Source organism: Durio zibethinus, chromosome 23 (assembly GCF_047325235.1).
Source record: "Durio zibethinus cultivar Kanyao isolate XHJ-2024 chromosome 23, ASM4732523v1, whole genome shotgun sequence".
NCBI lineage: Eukaryota > Viridiplantae > Streptophyta > Magnoliopsida > Malvales > Malvaceae > Durio > Durio zibethinus.
Genome location: NC_143184.1, coordinates 6,402,171 through 6,429,167, shown reverse-complemented (window position 1 = coordinate 6,429,167; position 26,997 = coordinate 6,402,171). Strand labels below are relative to the sequence as shown.

Below are 26,997 nucleotides of genomic sequence, written 5' to 3'. Positions count from 1 at the left end.
TTTGCTTGCTCATGGTTCCCTTCTGCATGCTCTTAGGCACTCGACAGAAAGTGTCAGAATTAAGCTGCAAAACTATGAGTTTCTCGTGTTGTCTGATTGTCTCTGACCTGCACCTTCTGTAACAGATATGAATATGGCCATGTCGTTGGAGGCAGTTTTAACCATGGCATTGACTCTTGGGGACATGTAAATTACCAGAAACTTTTTCACAAGTGAAAATTCTTCATGATTCTCATAGTCAGAATGACAATACTGAATATAAGATTAAAAAAAAAAGTGCAACTACCTTCAATATATCCTACGATTTTCATAGTCAGTACAAACTATTTAAGATCACCAAAATACATAAAGGAACTCTATCCACCTAAAACTTTAATTCATTTACAATTCGATTGACAAATTTAGCTACCATACTTGTTGGCTGAAGAGCAAAAGATAACAGCATTGCTTAGGCTTCAACCCCACGAACCCCAAGGAAATGCAAAGAAAGCATCAAAGGCATTTGACTTGACTATCACAATCATATGTTTCTTCTGTGCAATCCTCCCAACTTGATTTATGAGGCAACAAGGGATGTGCCTTATCTTTGTCCCAAGATACTTGACAATAGAAAGGTTGCCAGTCATGGATGTCTAGCATATCTTCACTGGTCATAAGGCTTCTATAACTCAAACCAGCTGAGGAACTCTCAAATTCATCTTTACTAGGAAAGTTTGAGCATATGGTTCCCTTTTGAGGAAATTGAAGATCATTATAAGTAGATGAGCATCGCTCTCTCCTTAAACCACTTGATTGTAAGCATTTCCGTTCTACACCAAGAACAAATGAAACGTGAGTTCCAAAACCAGGAGTTCTGTTCTCCTCACCTAAACCCTTGCTCATGAAGCCAGGGTGATTTCCCGGAGAAAGGAGGATGTCACTAGTCTCACTACCTTTACATGCTATTTCATAATGACTGCAATCTGCAATTAGACTAAGGCACTTTGATGAATGTGATAACGTCAAAGGAAGATGATTCAAATTTGCAACTGTGTCTACCTTTTCTTCTAAAATAGATCTTCCGAGCTCATCTTTGTCATATGTGGTACTATTGGGAGGCACTAATGAATAAAAATCTTGGGGGTGATTTCCAAGTACAGTTGATGAACACAACCCAAGCATACCAAATGACTCACACCAATTATTTAGATTTTGCTGATGATCCCATGAACTTCGTGCTGCAGGAACTATTGTCCAATTTGAATTGTGACAAGTAGCTGATAAGCTCCTTTCATTCATGTTTACAGAACCCATTCAAGGAGTAGAGAATGTGGCTCTCTTCCAGGCAAAGATCCATTTGGATCATGAAAATAATCTGACTTTTTTAAAGAACTAAATGGTGGAAAAGATCCGTGTCTCAAAAATGGAAAGCCAAAAATGGACTCACCTTCGACACAGGGGAACCGATTTTTCTCTCTTAGTTCACAGCTAGGTGACTTTAAATTCTTTTGATGGGATTCTACGATTTCTATTGGTTGGCGAGCAGTTATTAGAGAGCATGGTCCCACTCAGATCTGTCTGACCTATAAGATGATGTACCATTTTCCAAGTACTGCAAATATCAACTTCCACGATGTTCCCTTTTGGCAACCAATAAAGTTTCTTGGAAGGAATATCAAACATAGGGCAGGCAAGTAACTCAGTTTTGGTATTGCTCTCCACAGGTGCACTGCAACTCTGAAAGAGCCAATATTTTTTCTATGTAATCAAGTTAAGAAAAGAAGTCATATCATACAGAAAGTTGAAAGAGCATACCTTTTTCTCATTGCTCCAAGGTAAAAGCTGACTAAGGAGCATTGAAATAAGATCATACCTGAGAGAACATCTACTCAGTGCATGATATGAATTGTGAAAAAACGAAATTAACTTTTAATAATGACAAGTCTAACCCCATTGAACGGAGTTCCTTTATCTCAGGAAAAGAGTTATGAGCCCATTGGCTCAGTTTCTGTCTCTTTCTAGAAAATAATTCTTCTTGATCCGACTGAGACCCTGAAAGTTGAAATTATCTGATATTATTTCAGGAAATGGCTTGTAATTCTCAATTATAGTCAATTACTAATCTTGTTTCAAACAGCATATGATGGTTTAATGTATTTGTTAATACAGTTTGAAATTCCAAGTTGAAAACAAGAACTCAGCCAGTTTGCCTAGATGCAATGGAAAAAGGACAATTTTGGTTGCTAGAAAAGAAGCAGAACTACAAAAACATATGCGGCATTTCCCTAGATCCTTTTTCCGCTCTTTACCTCCTTTGCTTTTAATAGAGGACAAAGAAGATTGGGACTAGGATTTCTACCACCTGGTTTCTTGTTGTCCCTATCATGCTCTAACCAATCTTCTATGCTGAATATAGACTCAAAGGCTGAAAAGGAATTCTTTAAATTGATCTCTGTTAACAAAAGCAGGAACACTGGTTACTTGCAAGATTAACTTCATAACTTTGGATTCTGTGGAGACTGTTGATGAGAAATTTAACAAAAGAGCTTCAGTGGGGTCTGACTATGGCCACAAAAGTTGGCACCTTTGCAGGGATAATAGTGTTGTTTTATATTTTTTTTACTTTATATTAGGACAATACAAAAAAGGTAATGAAGATTCATAAAAACATTATGAACACAAACAGGCATGGTATAGAGTAATAGTTACATCAACAACAACAACAAAAAATTAAACCTTACATCCCATAACTTTGGAGTCGGCTGAGAGTAATAGTTGCATCAATAAATTAAAACTGAAAACCCACCAAACTCAGACATCACTAGGTGCAAATGATTAGTCAAATGATATCTATTGAAGCACACCTACATAGCAATGGTTAAAAGATAAAGATAGCAATCAATGAAGCAAAGGATTGATACAAACAATAAATTAAGAATTCGCTGTACATTGCATACCCGAGTTATTTGCAGCTCTGTCAACTGGTGAGAGGAATGAATCAAAGTTGAAATGTATCACATTGTTAATGGGCAACGATGATCTTGAGTCCTTAGAGCTAACATTGTTAACAGTGATCTGTCAGCAGATGGCGGGGACCTAAAGTCCTTAGAACAATTTCTAGTAATGTTGGTCCCCTCTAGGACTTAGAGATGTTCCTAATTAATTTGGTCCCCTCTGTACAGTAAAGAAGGGAATATCATAACTGTAATGATGAGAAAGAAAACTGAGAATTGAATGCACTGAAGAAAAAGAAGGTGATATCAGTCAATTTCTGATAAAGTGAGGGCAATATCTGACTTAAACCTACCTACTACTCTACTAAATTCCCTGAAATTCAACTTGTTTGATTGGTTTTTCTGCCTATGCATCGAATAAGAGCCAAAACTTTGGCTGGCATCTTTTTTCAGTTTCTTGAAAAACGCAAACTCAGAGGTTTTAGGGCCATCAGCTGCAAATCCATGAATATGATAATCCATCAAAATTGAGCCATAATATAACAAAATTCTTTAAACGCTTAACAGAAAAGGTCGTAGTAAAAGGGAAACGATTAGGTAATCTAATTAAATTCTTTTCAATTAGGCTTTTAAAAGGAAATTATTTCTAGGAAAATGCTTTCTGTCTAGACAAACAAAAGTTAAAAAAGAATTAATCAAGGTAAGCTCGAATTTGGATGATAGCATTGTGTACAGCCAGAGAAGTTCAAATTAAACACAATTTTCGCTACAAATGAATTATTGGGAGGAGAAAACCTCGATTTGATTGAAAATCGGGTCGGGTACTGGGCTCCGAACCATGGGAATAGCTCTGCAGGGAATGAAGTTGGAATTAGTGAACGATCTTTGGGATTAATATCGTGATATCTTCTCTTCATTTCAATCTCTGTTCTTTCATTTGTTATTTGATTTTGGGAATGTTTTAAAATAAAAAACCCTAGCTTTGGTTAACTGAAACTAGTCAGGAATATGGCCGTTGTTGACTGTTTTGACTTTTAGAAGAGAAATTAGAAACTGAAAAAGTATAAGAGCCGAATGGCACGTGAAAAGAGGATGCACTCGGCTTGTCGGTTTTCTTGTCCAAATTTGTAAATCAAGAATTTTTTTTTGAAATTAGGAAATTATTTATTTTTGATAATTATTTTTGCAACTATTTTTTTTTAAAACAAACTAGGGGTAACACATTTGTACATAAAAATAATTAATTTTTTGAAAATTATAATATTAAATAAATTTATGTTATTTTGTATAAAATAGTTATATTAAAAAGTTATTTTAATTAACTATGATTTTAATTATTATATTTTTAATTTTATGCAATAATTTTTAATAGTGTAACAAACAAGTAATAAGAAAATAAATGAAGTTTTATTTCTTTTTTTTTTGTTGGATTTGTTTTTTCTTCTAAACCAGAGTAGGGGAAAAAAGGCGGGTAGGGACTGGAGTTCTGAAAGGATGTCTTGTAATCACATTATCCAAACAATGGAACATAGTGCATAGGTGGCAGCTCCTTAGTGGAGGAAACGGTTGAGTCCACCTTCTTATGATCAGATAATTCTCTGAGCCAAAAAAAAAAAAAAGAAAGAAAAAAACAGAAAATTCAATGCGTTCAAGGCCTCTCAATCTTTCTTCTTTCTTTTCCTCGACAAATCTGGCACAGTTCCACCTTTCCATCTGTTTCAGAGACAAAAAGATCAGAGAGTGAAGACATGGCTAGCTGCAGCATGGCATCAGCAGCTTCAGGGTTCTTGCTGACACCCAATGTCATAGGGAACGCAAGTTCAGTTTCCAAGAGTAGCATGGTGTTTTTCCCTTCAAACAACAACAACAACAGTTCAAGGCTTGTTGTGAGGGCAGCTGAGGAGGCTGCAGCACCAGCTCCAACTATCACCACTGCACCACCAGAAGGAAGTGAAGCCCCTAAGCCTAAACCGGCACCAATTGGACCAAAAAGAGGCACCAAGGTTAGCTAAAGACATACAGTTATCAATACTCATAACCCCAAATCTTGTCTGTCTGATAGCTGAATATATAACCATCCATGCTAAGCTTGATCATTACAGAGGAAATCTGCCTTTTGTTGAGTTACATTTTTTGGCCAAAGAAGGAGCCTTAGAATTATTAGATGTTTGAAATAACTTTAAATTGCTTTTCACCTCATAGGTCAAGATTCTTAGGAGGGAGTCCTACTGGTACAACAGCTATGGATCAGTTGTTGCAGTTGACCAGGTCACCTTCTCTCTCTTTTTTCTCTCTCCCTCTAGCATGTGCATGTTTCTTTCATGAAACGATCTAATTTTTTTTTCAATTTTATGTTCGTTTTGTGCAGGAACCCAAGACCCGTTATCCAGTTGTGGTTCGGTTCAACAAAGTTAATTACGCCAATGTATCTACGAACAACTACGCATTGGATGAGATTGAAGAAGTTAAATGAGTCATTGTAGCATTTGTAATTTTGGTTTTCTTCCCATCTCTTGCTTAAGCTTGTTTGTGCCAAAATCAACGTGAATCCTATAATCTTCTCTCTGATTTCTTGTCTTCTTTTCCTTACCTGTGTTTCAATCATCAGCGATAAAATGGTGATCATCTGGAAAACGTTGTTTAACTGTCACATCCTTCGAGGGACTTCCATGCCCTCTGAAAACTGACTGTCGTATCTTCCAAAGTACCTTTGGTCCTCGAACATAATCACTGTTTCGGTTGCAATTTGAATTATCTTGGTACAAATGCAAGAATAGAGCACCTGGCAGGTTCATTTTTAGTGTATGTAAACCTTTAATGCGAAAGAATGTTGCAATATTTCTGGTTCCGACCCAAAGTTCATCCGGAGATACGATAAATTATGTGACTGGAAGCACCTGTCGGAATCGGAATCGTTTAGAATCTGAAGAGCTGAGCCCCCTCCAAATGACACAACTGTCTTTCAAGAATGGCGGGATTTGAGACAAAAACCTTCTGCTTTCATGTATGAATGAAATTATCTTTGTGCACATAGCAAAAGATTCCTGGCATAAAATGATGTTACTACAACGGCTCAATAAGCTGCCCCCATATGCAGTATAACTCTGTTCCTCTAGGTTTCTCATTCTGATTGCGTACAAAACCTGAAAAATGTGATTACTCAATTGAGGTATCATAGATAAAAGGATTAAAAAAAACAGAATTATAGATGCATGATATTGCGTTGGCATAGAAACCGAATAAGTCTGTGTCTAACTAACAACTATAATATAACAGGAGGGGCAGGACGCTGCAAGATCTGCAGTAAAAGAACTAGAAAGAAGAAAACGAAATCTGCTAGCAGAATAGAGGAGCCAAAATTGTTAAACAAACTAATGCTAGTTGACTGTTCACGTTTAGCTTAAATTGCCATCATTCCTACATTCCAAAGACTACAGTTACTACATGAACAAGAACATATAAGATAAAAGCATAAGAACTCACATTAATAAGTTTTCTTGATTCTCTTGCAAACACCATGTTGTGGAATTTGATTTTCACCATGACGCAAAAATTTTTTAATTTTTTTTTATCATTTCTGGTGACATAAAAAGAGATATAAGATTAGAAAGCTTCTCATTGGCTTCATACTGCATTTTCAGATAACCATCACAATTCCACAATCAAATTTACCAATCTTCCATTCCGTACGGTTTTTTGGAGAAGCAAATCATTCCTAGCAGTGGACCAGTGTCATTAGAACTAAACTTATAGTAATTAGAGGAGGCGAAAATGATAACATTCAGATTCCACTACACAATATTCATTGTTCTGGAAAGAAAAATTCATAATATCCTTTTTCATATCACCTTATCTTTGCTTCATCATCTCACTTTTTGTCAAACCAAAACTTTGTTTCTCAGCAAGAAACTAGACTCTGGTATGTGGTAAAATATAAAAACACCAAAAGTGGTAAAATATCAAAAAACCAAAAGTGAAAAAAGAAGGGAAGAAAAGAAATAGAAACAGCACCTATATATGTTAATTAAAGAATAATTAACATAGATTGCAACTGTCATAATAAGCAAGCTAAGTGAAAGTAAATGGAGAAAACCTATAAACTTGAAACATATAGAAGGTAAACTGACCTTCCTTCAAAGAACTCTTCCATCCATTCCATCAAGAAGACCTGACCTTAATCCCTTTACGGGTGGCAACTGAGCAACAATAGCATTCCAAGGAGGCCAATGCCATTTCCACGCACACAACCATCCAAGCGCAGAGATAAATAACTACATAATGAACACATAAAGGTATATTTTACCAACATAAGGATTTCTTAACAATTGTCGAGACAATGCAGAGAATTTTTTAAGCATTTGTTCTGCATTCTTAGTTGAGTTTATAGTTGCTCATTGTCCAAGATTTTCTAGAAACGTGTGTCTAATGATTCTAAGATTTCATTAAAATAAGGTCAGAATAAAAAAGGATTCCATTTGCAAGGTCTAAGAAGGCATATGTATACTTGTATTATAGAATCTTTGAATGAGAAGAAGATGGTGAGTAAGATGAAGGAACTCTTACACAGGAGATTCAGGGGATACACCAGCCAATTTCTTTTGCTCATCCAATCACCTTATTTAAAGTTTAAACAAATGACAGTTAGTAGTCCAATTGAATCTTTTGTATAACAAAAAAAAATTTTTTTTTGGATGAAGATGCAGCATCTCATGATGAATAATGATACTTACGTAGTTGAAGCAAGCATTTAAATAGGACTCACCAACTCATTTTATGCAGAAATGTGTAAACCGAAAGCTATCATCACATCTTGTCAGACATCAATTCTCAAAAGGATATAATCAGCTCTACCCTAATGATCCTCGCCACTCCCTTGTTCCTTATCCTGTTTCTTTTTCCTTCTTGCCCTCTTATTTTCAGTAACTACCTTAAGCACCAAAAATTCTAAACTCCTATTGAAGTCTGAAACTAAAAGTGTGCATCAATGGGAATACACCGCCGACTATAAACAATGATGACAAAGTAATATTAAGAACCCGTGTCTTCAATCCATTGCAATGGTCAATCCAAATGTTCTCAATGGGTGTTGAAAAGACTCTCCAAAACTCATAAATATGAGCATAGAATCAGGAGTAAGAAGTTAATATAACAATTAATGAGAGAGGGAATAAGTACCTAACTTCTGAGGAGGAAGAGGGCTTATTCGCAACAGAACAAACGATGGCAGAAAAGACTGACGATGGCTTTGCATGAGATGTTATATTGATAGAAGAGAGTGCATTCTTTCTATAATTAGGATTTTGGAAGCAAAATCTGAAACTAGTTTACTTGTGTCTAAGGTTTGAGGGTTCAAGAATGTAACAAAATTGTGCCATGGAAGCCATGGCTGGACAGCTTGTGGAACTTGCAGAGTTCCGTTGGTTTGGTTCGTTACTTCGTTTGTTACAGCTAGCATCGGCGATTCCTGGAGAAATGCGATCACGAGATTGCCACGCGTACCAGTTGTGAGTTGCCCATTGTCCTTTTGGGTCTTGATTTTAGAAAGCCCAGGCGCAATATTTGGACCTCCATTTCGATCAGGACCAAAACTAGCCTATGCCGATTTACATAATTAACATGTCTACTTCTTGGCTCTAGCGCATTTTGCAGGAACGTCAACCAAAGCAGCGGAAAATTTAAAAGCCTCGTTTCGTAAACCTTTCACAACTGGCTGGCTGAGGCTCATATAACATAACAAAATTTAATTCCCTTTCATACTGGAAACTGAAAGGTGTATAAAGGAAAAAAGTAGAGTGATAATACATAGGAAAATAGCATGGAAACATAAAACTTGCCATTTGTCAAAAAAAGCAGAGAACCTCATGTAGCCAATAAAAGTCCGGTGTTAAACTAAAGATTAAAGGAGAAATTTCCTAGCTAAAACTTGGACCGGAGTGAAGATAAAGTATTTAAATAGGTGAACTTGCCATGGCAAAACATATAAATATTCAACTGAAAATGGAAGAAGTAAAAGGTTACGGGGTCTTGGCCTAGTCCATATGATTTCAATGCTCAACAGCTAATACAGTAAAAAACCTGAATTTGAGCTCAAACTCAACTCTTAACTCGCGGCTCGATTCTCCACTCAAATTCGATTGAATTTCATTTTCTTAGCTCAAGCTCAAGTTTCATTTTCTTAGTTCAAGCTAAATTAATATATAAAAATAAACTTGACTCGTGTACTCGACAAAAATTCGATTATTTGTGCTCGAACTCGATATATTTTATTAATTAAAATAATAAAAATATATTTAAATATAAAAACTCAATTAGACTCGAGAGTTATTTGAGTTGGATATAAAAATACTCAAATTTGACTCGATCGATGAGTCGAACTACTCGAGTTCGAGTTCGACTCGATAATAATAGAATCAAATTCGAATTTTATTCGAATTGAACTCAAGTAACTTGTGAGTACTAATGCATCATTTACACTCCTATCAACAACCATGAAGTGGATGGCTGCTTTTTTTGGGGTTAAGATTTAAAAACACTAGATGCTGAGAGTCCAAGACCTTCCATCGCTTAAATGAATAGGTTCAGAAGTTCAAGGTTCATTCTAGGATAAAAAAAAGACAACCTTCCTGATCATGAAAAATTGCTGGTTTCTTACCCAGGAAAGACAGATGTTTCTTGCATCCGCAACAACATGAAGTCTACCTTCTAGAAAGAGATATTTCTATTCAAAAGATAGGGTGAATAACTTCAAGAGAAAGATGGAAAATCTTTTTAACCAACACCTTTATGACATTAAGCTGACCACATTTTAACTTACCAACACAACAAGGAAACAGATAAATCATCTATAGAATAGCTCCCCTACATGTTCAATATTCAAACTTAAAGCAAGTCCATTTTATGTCAGTAAGGAGCTTATTACAGCAAACTACAGGAGGGAAATTGAAACATAAGGATGTCCGAACTTTCTTCTTCCACTAAGCATCTACCTGCAAGATTGATTGTCCAATTAAAAGTCAATTTGTGGAGTCCAAGTATGATCAGCAAAGTTCAAGACAATAGAACATTTATGATAATCTTTTGTCTACAACACCAGAACTATCAAGAGCCCTAATAGAAGCTCAAGGCCTACCATGGTACAAAAAATATAAAAAAATTGTACTACCATATAACTTATTAGATGTGCTTTGGAAGAATAAACGCCACAACCAAAGGTAAGCCAAGCCTTTGTATGTAAAATTACCATGGTTATTAGGCTCTATTTGTTTCATTACAATGGGCTTTCGGAAAATAATAATACATTTAATTCCCTTGATTTGGTATCATTAACTTTAATTCGCATGTTAATTCCCGAGTATCATTGACTTTTAGGGCAATATGATTTCCTAGATTTGATATTCATGATAAGTTGCCATAAAAATCATTTTAAGAACAAGCCTAGTATCATAACCTTCAATGGCAATCAACATTTCAGACAACTATTTAGCATGCGTGCGCCTGCACATGTGAATGAATAATGCAACATTAACGCTTTACAAATGATAAAATGTAGGAGAAGTAATAGATTGCAACAAACAACCTGTTGCAGCCCGCAATTCCCTAATTGACCCCAGAGCCAATCTAGATCTGAAATTGAAGCATCTAAGTCATTGTCTAAGTTAATGGTTACACAAACAAAAAATACCTTTGCAGGGTTGGCAAGATATTGTTTGCAAACCATGAAATCAGTTTTACACAATTGCAATACCCTAAGGCCCTAAAATTTTAAGAGCTTCATATTTCAATTTACAGCAGCATTAATTTAACAGGATGAAGAAAAGGATTATTTGACAAAATTTAATCACAACACCAATCTATGTGGGAAACCCTAAACATTTGATCATTCCCATTTCGAATGGATTGGAGAGGAAGAAATTAATAGTAATAAAAATAAATACAAAAACTCAGAAGAAGCAGTAGAATGTCTATTTTTTAATATATATTTTAGAGTACAAAGAAGGAGAGTGAAAAAGGAAGCCGCAGAAAAGATGGAAAGGGAATAGGGAAAGACCTGATCTCAATGAGATTGAGATAGAGAGTGTTGTTGTTGTTGATGATGAGAGGGTGAAGGAGCATAAATCTTGTTGTAGACCTGCTCTCCAACCAAGTAAATGCCAAAGGCCACGAGGGCGATGCCCAGCCCTGGAGCGGCGTGTCGCAGTTGATTGCTAACCATCGGATGCTTCCTCCACTCGTCCCTCCTCTTGAAGAATTCCCCTGTTGGTCCAAGCCTCTTTCCCATCCTCTTCTCCTTGCGTCTCTCTACTGACTCTCCCTCTGTCTGCTCGGCGTTTCTCTCCCTTTCAGATTTGGTCTACGCACTACCCTCGGCCTCTATTATATCTTACCCAACCCACCTCACATGTGCCCTTTACCCTTTTTTTAATATTCTCTTTACCCTCCTAGTTAGAAGTAATTTACTCTTTTTTCGTTTTCCATTTTAAACAAATATTCTTTTTTTAATTATTATTTTTGGTAAAATCTAGAAGATATTAATTTCTTTTTTTATTATTTTGTACTTAGTTAGTATATGAAAGTGAAATCTATAATAAAATTCATTATCGATTTTTTTAATTAATAAAAAATTATTACTTTCTACTTTTTGCTATTATTATTTAATATTTTTATGTATCTAAAAAATTAAAAATTTTCTTAATTAATAGAAGAAATTTTGTAAATTTGTTTCATTGTATGTCTTTATAATAATTATTAAAAATTAATCACTTTGTGAAAATAATTTTAAAACTCTCAAATACTTTTGCTAATAGCCCATGATTTATTTTCACTAAACAAATTTGTCAATCACGAGTTTTTCTAAAATTCTCATTTTAATAGATTCAATAAAATTGTTTTATTATTTAATTTTTAATTTATTCAGTTAATTATTTTATTTAACAATCAATTAAATTTTGACCCAAATTTATTGGCCTAAAGACCAATAAATATGTTGATAAGGCATGTATGGTTTTTGATCCAATCCAACCAAAATTTTTTTTTTTTTTTAAAAAAGCAGATTGCAATGAGAGTAAGAACTCATTTGAAATAATTGAATCTGCAGTGAGAGGTCAGTTGTTATGAAACATTTTGCTACACCGGACATCTTTAGATGTCTTAGGTGCAACACAATTAGTGGCTTTTAGCCACCGATGAATTTTGTTCTAGTGGTTTACTGATTTTTTTTTTCAATTTTACCCTTTATATAATAGTATAATTATAAAAATATTTTTTCATAATAAATTTTTTTTATTTTAATTATTGTTAAAAATAGTAAGATATTTTTGTTAATTTAATATAATAAAAATATTATTTTATGTATTATTATTTTTATTCATTTTTAATTATTATTTGATATAAAAATAATTTAACAATTTATAATTATTATCAGTTTTATAAATGTTAAATAATTTAAAACTTTATTATTACCTACAATTTAATTTGTGGCCTTAGTAATTTTTTTTCATTGCAATTTACTTCATTGCTATTGCCTCGTTTAATCTAAATACATTACTAATTTTAATTTTATTATTATAGTAATTAATCTTATTTTTATTGTTATTTTCAATTTCATGAAACTAATCCACTACTCATCAAATGGAGCCCAAGGCATTTGTAGATGAGATTAAATAAACTTCAAAAGTTTAGATTTAGATTGTGTGAGTACTAAGGTTATATGAATGGAAAAGCAGGTGCTCTTATCAGACAGAATTGCAGATCCTCTTCAATGTTTATATTAGCCTTCCATATTCCATGGATGTCGTCGTGTTGACATGAAAATCTTATCGGATATCAGTTCTTCCCTTCAAATTAGCAAACTCAATTCTTGTAACTGTTTTCGGATAGCGGTTCTTCCATCCAAATAGGCAAATCCCTAGCTAATTTTGGTCGAGAATGTGTGAAATTTGGTCTCATCGGTTCTTCCATGCATCTCTACATTCTAGCTTTTCATTTTCCTCTTACTCTGCTCCAATTAGTGAAACAATGGTAGAATTTGAGGCGAATAATACAAGGCAAACCAACGGGAAACATATTCCTAGCTTCTAAAATTCCATTTTGTTTCTATCCTACAAGGCATTGATTATGTACCATTGCATGTTAGGGACATTCACACCTCCATACCCTTCATCTAAACGTCTCATCTATTCTTTTCTTATCACATTTTCGTTGCAATTTATAAAAATTTCTCATTGCAGACCAGCTTGGTGTCGTGGTTGTAGTTGGTTATCATGTCAGTCTAATACAATGAAACTCTTCGGCTTGAGTCCGCCGACGCCATCAGTTAATTTCATTTTTGTACTCGTAAGTTCCAACCATAAGTCCATGATATGTAGTATCCTTACGCTTAAGTTAATACATTGGAGCAGCTCATTGTGACATAAACTCATGAACTAGTTCTCATTTCTCGATTCTATGCTTTATAGAAATATCTAACTGTAATTTTGCCATGAGAGCTTTGATATGCCTTGGATTGCAAATGAAAAAAAGATAATACTAATATTTAAGGGAATAGTTATGCGTAGCCCATCTTAGAGTTTGGCTATCCTCAAAAAAAGAGTGGTAGGAAAAAATAGACCAAAGAATCATTGATAAAAATGGAGGTCTTTCCTGAACTGTGTAGAGGGAGCAGATTCAATGATTCATGTATAGCAGATTCAATGATTCATGTGTCACTATCACCTTTTACTGATTGAGATTGAGGCTTTTGCTATGTCAAAGACATGCATCTTCGTGGATTGGAACTTAGTGTAAATTAGTTAGCACTATGAATAAAATCTTGAAACCAAAATCAACAAAAAGAGACAGAGCAATGACCAATACAGAAAGGAAACTGTATCGTTTGACTTGATTACTGAATTATGGTACAAAGTACGAACACTGTATGAAAATAAAAGAAAATAAAAGAAACAAAGAAAGCCTCATCATCCTCAGTTTACAAAATGCCCAAAGAAATCAAAACGTGGGGCTTCGGAGAGGGCTCTGTTGGCCTGTGCTATCTGTTTTGTTTCTTTTTCCTTTTTTTTTTTTGTAATTTACAATAAGTTTATTTTTTACACCACAAAAAAATAAAACAACAAAGGCAATTTCCTAGCTGCTGCAGAAATACTCTTTTTTGAGGTTTTTTTTTTTTTTTTTTCCTGATGAGAAATTTAGAACTGTGAAATGCATCGTCTATGGCAAGCTATAGTTCTCTTTTTCTGCTGCTTGGTTTCCTCTTTCCAGACCTTGCCAATGTCCTGTGCAATCCTCATGGCATCTGAGGAAGCACCAGAGAGCCCTCTCCTTGTGAACCCAACTGCATACAGTCCAGCATTGCCTTTCCAACCATGTGGGAAGGGTGCTTTTGGGAATCCATTCTTGGAGAAGAATTCACCTTCCTGTTCATCATGGTACCAAAAAAAGATTAGTTCATTTGCCCAAAACACTCTATATTTGTCAAAGATAGAAAATTCAGAATAAAATCTGTAGAAGGTTCTTAAAAACAGTTTTTTAACTTTTAAAAAATGATAAATGTTTGTGGTTTAAGGTAATAGGACAAATCATAGTCTGACATTTTTCAGTAGAAGAGAGAGCCCTATTATTTTCTCTTCTTCTTTTTTTTTTTTTTTTTTTTCAAATAACAAAAGGTTCAAAAGCTGAACAGAGGAGTTTAGAACATATACTCACCTCAAGCCAGGAGGGAACATTGCTGCGGTATCCGGTAGCCAGAACAACCGAGTCTATATCAAGTTTTTCACCATTAACAAGCTCAACTTGTCCACGTGAGAAACGCTTGATTCCAGGAACAACATTAATGTCACCTGATCTGATTTTTTCCGATGCACCAATGTCCAATACAGGGGTTTTTCCTTTAGTGTTTTTGAGTTCCAATGGACCCATTGATGGTTTTTTCAGTCCGTATTTCTCAATGTTTCCGAGCACCAACCAGGCTAAAATCAACATAAGCTTGTCAACAAGCCAAAGGGGTAGCCATTTCAACATCAAAACAGCTAATTCAAATGTTGATTTCCCAAAAATTTCTCTTGGCAAGACATGAACCTGTTGAAAAAAACAGAACAAAAAGCCCATTAGAATTCAATCTCATGGTTATTTTTCTCTTTAAAGATTATCTGATAAAGGTATGTGCTGATGACTTACCGAGCTGCGAACCACCATTGAGGGTGAAGCATTATAGTTGCAAAGATCAAGAGAAACTTCCATGCCAGAGTTGCCGCAGCCGACAACTAGTACTTTTTGTCCCTGGAATTTTTCACCAGACTTGTACTCAGAAGAATGGATAACTTCACCACCAAAATGAGCCAATCCTTCAATATCAGGTACCACACGCTCGGCATTTTCACCTGTGGCCACCACAAGCCAGCGGCAAATGTACTCAAACTCAATCTTCTTTGAGCCACTTGTAACAACGGTCTTAACCCTCCAGAAACCACTGGTCTCATCATATCTAGCTGACTGCACACACTCATTGAATTTTGGGTTGATGTCAAAATGCTTAGCATATGATTCAAGGTATTCAATGAACTGTCTCCCTGTTGGGTACTCAGGGAAATCCTCAGGGAAAGGTCGTTTAGGGAGTTGGCAGAATTGTTTGGGAAGGTGAAGCTTTAGCCTGTCATAGGTGCGTTTTTGCCACAAAGATGCTATGCATTCAGCCCTTTCAAGGACAACAAAGGGCACCCCTTGTTCTCTAAGGCAAGCAGCTGTGGCTAGCCCTGATGGTCCGGCACCAACTATGACCGGACCATTGACCAAAGTCCATTTACGTTGAAAGAAATCTTGATCCTGATCAACAAGGCGAAACAAGTTCTTCATTGTGAAAAAAAGACTGGATTCCAAAAATGCAGGAGAAACTTGAAATTCTTTGTTTGGTGTTGTTTAAGTTAGGCTAAAGAGTGTGAAAGAGTAAGTTTGTTTTTGAATATTGGTGAACACAATATAGAGTTGAAAGAGAGAAAAAAAAAGATGATGTTGATGTTTGTTGAGTAGAGAATTGAATTGTTCTTGGTTTGGAGCGAGGGAGAGGAGGGGGTGGAGGAGTGCTTAAATAGCGTGGCAGGACCACGTGATTAGATTCAAGAATTAATGCGGTTTGAAAGGGCCAGTTTCAAAATGGATAGCTGTTGCATGGAATATTTTCATAGATTCTATATACATTATACTTGCTTAAAAATTGATTTCATGAAGAATTAGCATACATTTTGGAAATTATTTTATTCTTTCCTTTAGAAAGTTTTTGTTATCGGAAAGATGTGAATATATATATATATATATATAGCTTTTAATCGAATAATAATAATAACCATGAGTACTATTTTTGTTTTTGATTTTTTTTCAGAAATTATTATACCAAGTAGCTGGTTATAAAATAAGCAAATATCCCAATGAAAACATAGAATTCCAATGATTACGATGTCCAATATCAAATGTGCATGTTGATTTCATAGGAAGCTTAAGATTCCATATTATTTTATATCAATTATCGTATGTGAATTTTGATGGTGTTATTATATAGAAAATGAAAAGGATAATTAAATGCATAATCAAAATTAATTAGCACTTCTGTTTGATCATATGTATACGTCCAAGCAAATTTGAGAAGAAGGTGATTGAGATGATTGCAATGTTGCTTGTTTAACAATTACATTTAAGAAATCAATAGCTACAACAAAAAGTCCCATAATGCAAAGATTAAGCAGGGAGATTAGAGGGAGAATTAGGGAGCAAGGAAAATGGCACAACATCTTGGTCTAATTCTATGGACCCATGTTAAGGATTTTTTTCTTGAAAGCCCAAAAAATAATAAAAAAATTATATAGGTGGAATAAATTAACAAAAAGCTGTGAAATGAAGCCTAAGTGGCAGAGAGAGTGATACCGGAGTGTCTACACATTATATAATTTGAGTTGAGACTAAGGTTGATTTATCCAAAAATAAGATGAGCCTATCATTGTTCAAAATCTACTAAATACATAAATAAGGTGAGCTAGAATATGGAGATTGAGTTCACACTAGCTGAAAAAGAAGAGCATGAATATAGATGAGATTATGGTTAAATTTATGTAATCTGTAAGAATAAATAGGTAAATTATGTTCACATGCAAATCTCATTATTTTAGGCAAGATTTTAGTAATACAATCTAAAAGTTTTCGTGCTTGAAGGGATGTCTTTAACTTATATATTTTCTATTATTCTTTGGTAAAAGATAGAATATAATTTTTTTTATCCTTAAGCAATCTTTTATATTGTTCTTCAAGTTTTGTATCTTTTAGGTGGATTTTCTAGAGTGGTGAATTTCTATTGTTCTATATCCTCGATTAGGATTCTTAGGAGGATGTTTCTGTATCCCTTAGTTTTTAGTCTTGGTGGTGAACTTTTATCCCTTTTAATCCAATAATCATATCTGTCATTATTTAAATTTTTGTAAGTTGTCTTCTTTGTAAGTTTTTCTATTTGTAGTTACTTTCTCATATCTCAAACATTAATTCTCGGTATCAAATTGGTATCAAAGCTATGGCAGGTCGTCGTTGTCAAGCACCAGTAGAAGAGGTTGAAGCGAACACTGACGTTGCAACAACTATCAATATTGACCCAAGGGATGCCTTCATAGAGGAGATGCGATAATAGATCATTCAACTATAATATCAGCTATATATACAAGAAGAGAGAGAAGAGATAAGGAGGTAACAAAAGAGGAACAAAAAATATGAAAGAGAAACCAATCTATATCATGAAAATAATAGTGAGTCTAATGATAGCACCATATCTCACCCATGATAAATCAGAGACTATCTATGCAGAAACTAACTTCAACCTAATATATTCAATCTGAAGATAGAGATTTTTGAGTTCAATGAAAAGATGCAACTTGAAGAATTCTTAGATTGGCTATACATAGTGGAGTGTATCTTCGAATATCATGACGTCCTTGAACATCGCAAGGTGAAGTTAGTGACAATCAAACTTATAAAGCATGCATTTTTTTGGTGAAAAATTTTGAAAAAGCAAAGTGAAAGAGAAGACAGGAAAAAAATTGTAACTTGAGAGAAGATGAAAAAAAAAGTTGAACAGGAAGTATTGCCCAGACAACTTTCGATAAAACGTCTTCCTTAAGCTCCATAACTTGAAGCAAAGGGATCTTTCGATGAAAAAATATATTAAAAAGGGAAGCACATCCAAGACCAGTGTTCCTATCAAACCCTCTTCAAATCTACATTTAAAAAATGAATGAGTTATTCCCAACAAACCATAATCTAGTCCTGTCAAACGCAAAGAGACTTCAAGAGCCAAGGAGTTGGGTATATACATTATGAGTATCCAAATCTCAAGATAGTTACGTTGGTTAAAGATAAAGATATTGAAGATGCTAAAGGAGAACCTCTTAAAGTACCCTAAGATCTTGAACAAAGTTTTAAAGAGACCTATGGTGATCTTGAATCTTTACTTGTTATACAATACGACGTGAGTGATATGTATGTAGAGGAAGAAGACTGGTTACACAAGAATAAATTTCACACTAAAAGTACTGTTCATGATAAGGTATGTAATGTTATAATTGATAATGAAAGTTTTGAAAATATTGTTTTAACTTTTATGGTGCATAAATTAGGCCTTAAAATAATGGATCACCTCCAACCATATAAGCTATCTTGGCTACAAAAAGAGAATGAAATCAATGTTAGCAAGAGGTGTTTGGTTTCTTTTTCTATAGGAAAGCAATACAAAGACGAAGTGTGGTATGACATAGGCCCCATAGATACTTGTCTCAATGAAAAAGAAAAACTAATTGCCAGTGAGAAGCTTAATGATTTTTTTATAGAAGTACCTAATTTATGACAAAAAATTTTATACTATTTATAGAGCTTTATTCCTTTGGAATCAGTATCCCCTTACCAAGTCATTTATTTTTAATTACAGTCCTTGTCATTATTCCTAAACTGATGAGAAAACTGAAGTTATCAATCATAGCTTAAAAATTTTCTTGATGAGTTATGCTAAAATAATGAGAACTTATTTTATTTCAAGTGAAGTTTGCCTACAATCATTCACCAAGTTAAACCATTGATTACAGCCCTTTTAAAATTATTCTTAGTAAGAATGCAATTTGTCATTTGATTTAATTCAACTTTATACTGATCAGCATTTTGATGGAGATGTAGAAGAAAAAGTCAAGAGTATCAAAATATTTCATGAATAGGTTCAGAATAAAATTTTATAGAAAAATAAGAACTATAAAAGGGTAATAGTCATGCATTGAAGACTTATGAAGTTCAAATAACATGATTTGATGTGAATTAACTTGTAGAAAGAGATATTTTCTCTGAAAAGTTTAGCAAATTACAACCTAAGGTAGATGGTCTATTTAGAATTTTTCAATGTATTGAAAAGAATGCCTACAAAATAGGGTTTCTCGACACTTATAGAGTATCTCTCACTTTCAGTGTTACTGATTTGTCACTTACCATGATGAGAATACTAGTTCAGACTTGAGGACAGGTTTTTTTTAACTAGAAGAGATTGACACTAGAGTGTCTGCATATCATACAACTTGGGCTGAGATTAAGCCAGACCTATCCAAAAATAATATGGGCCTATCCTTGGTCCAAATCTACTGAATACATAAATAAGGTGGACTGCAATAAGAAAATTTAGTTCACACTAATTGAAAAAATAAATAAATATGGATGGGATTGTGGTCAAATTTATCTAATCTGCAAAAATAAATGGGTAAATTATGTTCATATGCAAATCCCATGATTTTAGGCAAGATTCTAGCAATGCAATATGAAAGTTTATATGCTTAGAGGGATGTTTTTAACCTATATATTTTCTATTATTCTTTGATAGAAGGCAAAAGTTTTCTTTATCCTTAAACAATCTTTTAAATTGTTCTTCACGTTCTATATCTCTTAGGTGAATTTTCTAGAGTGACGAACTTCTATTGTTCTGTATCTTTGATTAAAATTCTTAGGATGGTGTTTCTGTATTTTTTAGTTTCTGGTCTTGGTGGTGAACTTTTATCTCTTTTAATCTAATTATCATATTATGCCATTATTCAAATTCTTATGAATTATTTTTTTTTTGTGAGTTTTTTTATTTATAGTTACTCTCTCACATCTCAAACATTAATTCTCGGGCATCAGAGAAGGTGCTAACTAGGATGTGGGCGATCTTCACTCCTGGAGTGGATGAGCCAAGTTGCGGTACAGTGGCCTCAAACTGTCATAATCTTGGGCGGGAGCCCCTACAACAGCCCCTCTATAGCCTTGGGATTGCGACTTGTAAGGCTTCTTCAACCCACCAAGCCCATTCTGCCAACCGTCCTCCACACCACCCTTGCGCTATCTGTTGACCCCTCTTTCTGTCTGTCCCTATCTGCAATTTGTTTACTAATTTTCACAGCCCTTTCCCAACCTTCACTCCCCCCAAAACATCTGCTCAATAATCACTACACTAGTCCACTATATAGCAGTATTTGGGAAATTATACACACACATAACACTTCTTTAACTATTTGTTTCTAAGCTTACAATTTCATGGTCCATTAAGCTCGGATATCATATGTGAGAAGGAAAAACAAAATTTTTACACCAATATTCCTCACAAATTATAGTCTTTCTTGCTTATTATTAACTTGGGTTTATCTGACTTTAAAGGTATACATACCCTTGAAGTGCAAGTGTATATATATCAAACACCAAGAGCAATGGGGAAAAAACTGGGAAATTGGATGAAATATATGTCAGAATGTAACAGGGTGTGAAGAGAGAATGATAAAGATTGTGAAGTACTAGGATATTCTAGAGGTTCAAAGCGTACATGAATAACCATTTTTGTTATGGTATTCAAATTACAAAAAAAGTTAATTAAATGTTTCATTCAAGGTACGTGGAAGGCCGATAAGCATTGTTGCTTTCGGTGAATGCTTGTGAGTTTGACAAGCATGACTCCTCATTGTTAAGGAGCTTCGTTTTTGCTTTTTTTGCTGATTACGATGCTGATTAGTCGTTGAAAGGCTTTTAGGTTTAGGGTTTGTTTGTAGTTGTACTTTCCTGGAATAGACCTGTCGAAGTACAACTTTATGATTATATGAAAAAAAAAAAATGATCAGTTATTGGAACTAAAGAGGTAGCTAACTAGCTAGCCCCCACCATCCCACTTGGTGGTGTTGATGAGTAAAAATTTCATGAGGTCGGCATGGGGAGAGGGGGAAGCATGTGCATTGCCATTGAGTCGACCTTGAATTCCATGTAGGTCTCTCCTTTTCATGAAAAGATTGAGAGCCATGGGGTTTGGCGTTTCTAAGGTTAACCATATTAAAATCATTTCGAGAGAATGAGTAGAATCATCATTACCACCTTCAAGACAATTTAATATAAACAAAACTAAAAACAAGCCTCCAAATGCAACATACAAAGATATATTTATATATATGAAGAGAAGGAGAGAAAAAAAAAATAATTTATGGTTAATAGTCATATCCCATGCATGATATGTGACCCTGATAGGGATATATATTATCCTGCCACACCAAGTGAACAGCCTTGCTTTGCTCCACCACCACCCAACGTTTCTACTTTTAGGGATGGATTTTGTAGTTTTATAATTTGGATTTCTTCATAGCTAGCAAGATCATAGACGTTTCATTTGATACTTTTCTGAGCAGTCGGTGGTGGAATTTGCTAAGGAAGTTAGCGCCTTTTGTGTAAAGAAAATTATAAATAAAAACTACAGGGTCGACCCAAAATGGCTTTTGCTAAAATCTATAGTATTAGTCACGCGTAATGAAAAGTTCAAGAAAGGCAAAACCATTAATTGGCTATATATAACTGAACTGCCTCCTCATTCTCACCCACCAATTTACACTGTTTTATAAGCGGCTGCCGTGGAACCTCCGTTTCCAACTTGACCACTCACAAAGTTAAAAGAGTTTCCGGGAATGCCACTTAAAAAAAAAAAAAAAACTCCTCCTCCCTCCTTAACACTATATTATATATATATATATATGTATGTATAAAAGAGTTATCATTGTCCTTTTTTTTTTGGAGGTGGTAGTAAATATAATATATATTTGTATTTATACATATTTTACTATATTATATATATGCATAATTTGTATATGACTATGCATATATTGGTAGTATGTTTGTTGCCTTGAAAATTTTTTTATGTATATAAACTGAATTTGCAGTACTATTTAATACTTGAATTTATCTTAAATTACTTCATATTAACGTGCATAATTGCAATTATCTCAGCTATAGACTTTTGATCACTTCATGATTTTTGCTATTGTTCCTATATGTATTTCATTTTAAATTTTATGTACTTATATATTTTGTATTTCTACTATATATATGGTTTGCTTTTGGCCAAAAATATATATGATTTACTATTAACATATATATTTCTAACAAAAAGGGCTTAGCACTATTTACTATAAAAGTTTATATTTGATGCTTTAACTATATATAAACTCTATACATTATAATTAAACCACTGGTTGTCATATAATTAATAAATAAATTTAAAAGCTGAGAGGCCTTTAAAAATAAATTGAAACAAACTTTTATTATTTAAATTTTAATATTTTTAATTTTTAAAAATTTGCTCATTAATAACGTGACAATTATAGTTTAATGATAATATATAAAATTTATATACTGTTAGTGTATCAAATATAAATCATTATTATATTTTTTGAAAAATTAAAATCACTATATAACAAACAAATTTTCAACATTAATTTTAAAAATGTATGTCAATGAAATTAAGAGATGCTCAAGGTAAATTAAGGACGCCAGAATTGAACTTCAGGTTAATGCTAGCTAAGACTTTTTTTTTAAGTATTTCTATATATTTTTTGTTATATTATACCTTTTTTTTTTTTTAATGGGACAAGATTAACTTAAACCAGTATAAAATTTTTTAGTTTTATATAATTTTATTAATAATTAATTTTAATAGATCTAAATGATGAGAGAGACAAATCCGAAAAAGCAAAAGTGGTTTAATTTCATCAGTTTGATTCTAAAATCAATTATTAGAAAAAGATATAAAACTGAAAAATTTTATATTAATGTAAGTTAATCTCTTTCATTTTCTAATTAATCTTAACAAAGTTTGGTCAACCAAGTGAGAAAACGTATATCTTTACTTATTAATTGCAGAATATATTAATTAATTAATTAATTTAATTCCAAGGTTAGGTTAAGTTCATAATTAAGAGAGGCCCTAAAAGATTGCAAGAAGTTTTATTTCCATGATTGATAATTGTCATTCATTAGAAGTTATCTCTCTCTCTCGGTTTCTATGTATAAACTATAGATGCATACTCATGACACCCACTCCTTTCAAATTTTTATTATACCATTATTATAAATACTCATCTATATTTAAAAATAACCCCTTTACACCTAATAATTAGAAAAGTATCTCAATAAGGCTTTGGTTTGTTGATAAGGAAGTTTTGAAATTTTGAGATCTTAAATTCAAATTCTATTGTGTGCAAGTTTGGTTCAATTTTATTGGATTTTTCTAATTAATTCAAAGGTTTCTTATATGATGTAATACTTTATTATAATTATAATTTTTCTTTTACTTATAACTTCATAAAAAAATTACAAAAGTATAAAATGTAACTTTGTTTTATAAAAAATAAGTATCAACCAAATAGGGACCCAAAAAAACTTAACGAAAAATGTTCAAGGATACTCTCTAATTCTAAAAAAAAGTATTTCAAGAATTAATCAAATAACTAAAATCAAGTAACAAAAGCACAAAAAATAAATAAAAGACCAAGCATATTTTTTGGATTCTACAATGTAGAAGAATATGGGGGCACATGGCAACATCACAGTTTTCTAAGAACATATAACAACACCCCAATTAAATAAGAAAGGAAAATTCAAATCAACAAATCTATAAATATTAGCACATTAAAAAAAAAACTTTTTTTCATTTTAAATTATTTAACAAGTAGGCACTAGAAGCTTAGAAAGATTTAGAAGATCTTCTTATTTCAAAAACTTTCTCATGTTTTATCTTATTTAAACATGTACTAGCAAGAAGACAATAGCAATTTTAGTACTTATACATATCCACTCAGAATATTTTCTTGCATGTGTTTAGATTTATTTTGGACATGAGAAGAACTAAAATCTTAGTAAAAATTATTGGCACCCAAAATAATAATGATTAATTCTTTTGTATGAAAATATTTTTGTCAAATGCAAGATTTATCATGGCAACATATATATGGTCAAAACTTATGAAATTTTATTTAATTAATTCTTTTTTTTTCACCTAAGATTTGTTTAGAGCAAATATGTATGAAATCAGGTGATAAGCTAGTTATTGGCTATTTGCTATTTGTTTTACAGGGAAGGAATCTTTAGCTGATTCTTCATACACTTGAAATTGGATTAATTCCTTTTCTATAAACCATGCATTTTGTTTTAGCTTAATTAGTTGTTGCATCTTTAATCCTAAAAATTTGAGGTTAAAAATATAGATGAATATTGATACACCCTGCTGGAAAGAATAAAATCTTTGATTTGTGCTGTAAGATGCTCGAATAATATGTATCTTCATTTGTAGTTGTGACACCAACATGTTTTCTCAGTTAGTTTTCTTCCTATTGAATTGAATTGAACTTTTACATTGTATGATTCGATGACAGTAGTATCAAAACCTCTTAATTTGGCAAGAGTTGGATATAATATTTCTCTTTGTTAATGTCTTAATGATTGTAATTAGTAGAATGTACTATATACATACTAGGGATCTACTTATACTAATGTAATTCTTATAATTTTTTGGATTTTTGGATTAAAATTATTAAATTTAAAAATATTATTTCAATTTAAATGGGTCGTAAATAATTATGATCCAAAAATAAAAATGTAAGAATTACATTAATGATAGGTTAATTAATAAAACTAAAACACATATTCATCTATGAAAATGCTAATTGGTTTCAAGTGGCACCAATTAAGGTGACATTTAACGAAAGAAAAGTATAATTAATATATTATCGTTTTGAGTTTAGTAAAAACAATACATTAAATGTAATTTTAAAAATAATATTTTAATTATTCTTAAACAACACCTATAGGCATCCGTTATGCAGTCAAAATAAACAAGAGAATGTCAATAATATAAAGCAATTAATGAGGGATGCATTGATTGTGATGATTTAAATCATTGAGCTAAATTGAATGTGGGTGACCTCAATATTCCCTAGTCTGACTTAATTCATTCCTAATTGATCTTCTGTTTATTAATTAAAGAACAAATGCCAACAGCCATATTATAAATTATTCCATTGATGATGTCGGTAAAACAGTTTTTGGAAGTGATTGAAGTTTGAAGTAATCTCTCTTAATATTTCTCCTTTAATTTTATTTCTCTTTGCTGTTTAGAGGATTTCAAGTTCAAGCTATCTAGATACCATGCTAGGGGCATTGCACCTCTCACAACCAAAGCTTTGCATGTGGCAATGATTCCCCCATTCTTTTATCATTATAAGCTTAAAAAAACCCTTATTTTAATTTGGTGAATTTTTAAATAGATTTCTCTTAATTCTAGGTGCCGACCCTCCATCTGAGCCCCAAAAAACTACACACATGAATTTAGGTTTTCCAAGTTTTGGTTGATGAGAGAGAGAGAGAAAGATGGGTGATCTGATGATCATTGGTTTTAATTTAAAAAGTTGGGAATTAGGGTTTGAAATTAGAGGTTAAACATGTGATGACCTCTTTAATGATGAAAATAGTTAATTTATAATTAGCACTTTAAAAGAGTTTATTCTTCCCACGTTTATCCACATACCTATATTCTATGCATGTCACATGAAGTTTTATGTTTATGTTTTACATAGTTGATAATTAATAACAATTTAATTAAGTCCAAGTGTATATATGCTCTTCTCACATTATGGTAAACTTAATTGTTTGTTAATCATGGTTAAATTTTTTAATCAATACCACTTTCCACTTATGCTTAATTTGACTATCCCCACCATTTTCCACATACTGTTAATTATGGGTATTTAAAAAAATGAATTTGAATCGGCTATACTTATCTTTGAATTGAATGCTTTGACGTCATTAAACCAATATTTTATATATTTGAAATAAATAAAATTTAGGGTTTATCCATGCCTACCCCAAATAATATTTACCCATGAAGCTGAAATAACATACTCCCAAGAGCTAGGAGAGCAAGCAAAATTTGTTTTTTCTTTGGCCAGTAATTAAGCTACAATTGTTTAATGTCCAATTTCCTAGTAAATTCTCTGACAAAAGGTGGATACATATAATAATAATAATAAAATTAAAGAGACACAAATAAGTGAGGGGAGAGGCATATATGACTCTAGTATCTCTAAACCCTAAACCCTGAACGAGAATCTCAAGGCTGTCACACACAGAAAACCAAAGCCCAAAGCAGCAAAACTGTCAGGAAAATCGAAACATATGTGTGGTTGTTTTAGCATCAAGAAGATTCATGCACATTCCCACATCGATGACGAGCGTACCTGCATTTCCATAGCTTTAATGGTCCCCTCCGAACCCTATAATCTTTCTTTAATTATCCTTGAAAAACTAGATTTAATTATTATGCTACAAAAAGAAATGTTCGAGGGAGGGAGAGTTAAATTTCCCATAAATATTTATATTTAAAAATATTTTATAATTTCGTAACGCTTAACGCGTTAACCCATTGTTTTTTGTTGAACGTGTATTGCAAAGGCAGTATTCAAAGGTCGGTCACGGTTTTGAAAGAAACTTAAAGCAAGGGATGATCGTATAGCTTAAGAGTGATCATAACCGTCCAATATTAATTGTGTAAATCATCTCAATTAATTCTTTAATTTTTTTAAGACCATGTGATGGGTTGTAATTAAACTTAACTATTTCTGCTTCCCCAAAAAGTAGAAAGTCAATTAGGGTTCATGTTCCAATACCTTTAAACCATGTCTACAAGTCAACCTCTTTGTGTTGACTCCTTTTCTTTCAAGCAATAATATAC

General features: G+C 33.0%; 4 protein-coding genes across 13 annotated transcripts; 1 reads left to right on the top strand and 3 right to left on the bottom strand.

Moving 5' to 3' along the window:
• Positions 1–202: 202 nt before the first annotated feature.
• LOC111314367 (uncharacterized) lies at positions 203–4,011 on the bottom strand. Of its 5 annotated transcripts, none has more exons than XM_089752840.1 (7): positions 3,729–4,011; positions 3,287–3,427; positions 2,937–3,153; positions 2,716–2,843; positions 1,929–2,031; positions 1,795–1,852; positions 203–1,716 (listed from the first exon to the last, which is right to left on the bottom strand). In XM_089752840.1, the coding sequence occupies exon 7, from the start codon at positions 1,291–1,293 to the stop codon at positions 493–495; it is 801 nt and encodes a 266-aa protein (XP_089608966.1). In that variant the 5' UTR covers positions 1,294–1,716; positions 1,795–1,852; positions 1,929–2,031; positions 2,716–2,843; positions 2,937–3,153; positions 3,287–3,427; positions 3,729–4,011; the 3' UTR covers positions 203–492. The 5 variants fall into 5 exon arrangements, with proteins under 5 accessions (XP_089608966.1, XP_089608964.1, XP_089608965.1 ...); XM_089752838.1 differs by having other exon boundaries at positions 2,721–2,843; XM_089752839.1 differs by lacking the exon at positions 2,716–2,843 and having other exon boundaries at positions 2,937–3,181.
• Positions 4,012–4,412: 401 nt separating this feature from the next.
• On the bottom strand, positions 4,413–11,328 carry LOC111314366 (NADH dehydrogenase [ubiquinone] 1 beta subcomplex subunit 3-B-like). Of its 6 annotated transcripts, XR_016332414.1 has the most exons (6): positions 10,981–11,327; positions 7,497–9,919; positions 7,061–7,204; positions 6,606–6,849; positions 6,417–6,510; positions 5,911–6,076 (listed from the first exon to the last, which is right to left on the bottom strand). XR_016332414.1 is itself a non-coding variant. In XM_089752255.1 (5 exons), the coding sequence occupies exons 3-5, from the start codon at positions 7,090–7,092 to the stop codon at positions 5,813–5,815; spliced, it is 390 nt and encodes a 129-aa protein (XP_089608381.1). In that variant the 5' UTR covers positions 7,093–7,204; positions 7,497–9,919; positions 10,981–11,328; the 3' UTR covers positions 5,643–5,812. The 6 variants fall into 6 exon arrangements, 3 of the variants coding, with proteins under 3 accessions (XP_089608381.1, XP_022771373.2, XP_089608382.1); XM_089752255.1 differs by lacking the exon at positions 6,606–6,849 and having other exon boundaries at positions 5,643–6,076; positions 10,981–11,328; XR_016332413.1 differs by having other exon boundaries at positions 6,417–6,648.
• LOC111314365 (photosystem I reaction center subunit IV A, chloroplastic-like) lies at positions 4,682–5,501 on the top strand. The gene is made up of 3 exons (XM_022915637.2): positions 4,682–4,936; positions 5,136–5,201; positions 5,302–5,501. Exons 1-3 carry the CDS (start codon positions 4,682–4,684, stop codon positions 5,404–5,406), a joined length of 426 nt encoding a protein of 141 aa, XP_022771372.1. The 3' UTR covers positions 5,407–5,501.
• Positions 11,329–13,796: 2,468 nt separating the features above from the next.
• LOC111314364 (putative indole-3-pyruvate monooxygenase YUCCA8) lies at positions 13,797–15,985 on the bottom strand. The gene is made up of 3 exons (XM_022915636.2): positions 15,102–15,985; positions 14,631–15,002; positions 13,797–14,341 (listed from the first exon to the last, which is right to left on the bottom strand). Exons 1-3 carry the CDS (start codon positions 15,774–15,776, stop codon positions 14,114–14,116), a joined length of 1,275 nt encoding a protein of 424 aa, XP_022771371.2. The 5' UTR covers positions 15,777–15,985; the 3' UTR covers positions 13,797–14,113.
• Between the last annotated feature and the right edge of the window lie 11,012 nt (positions 15,986–26,997).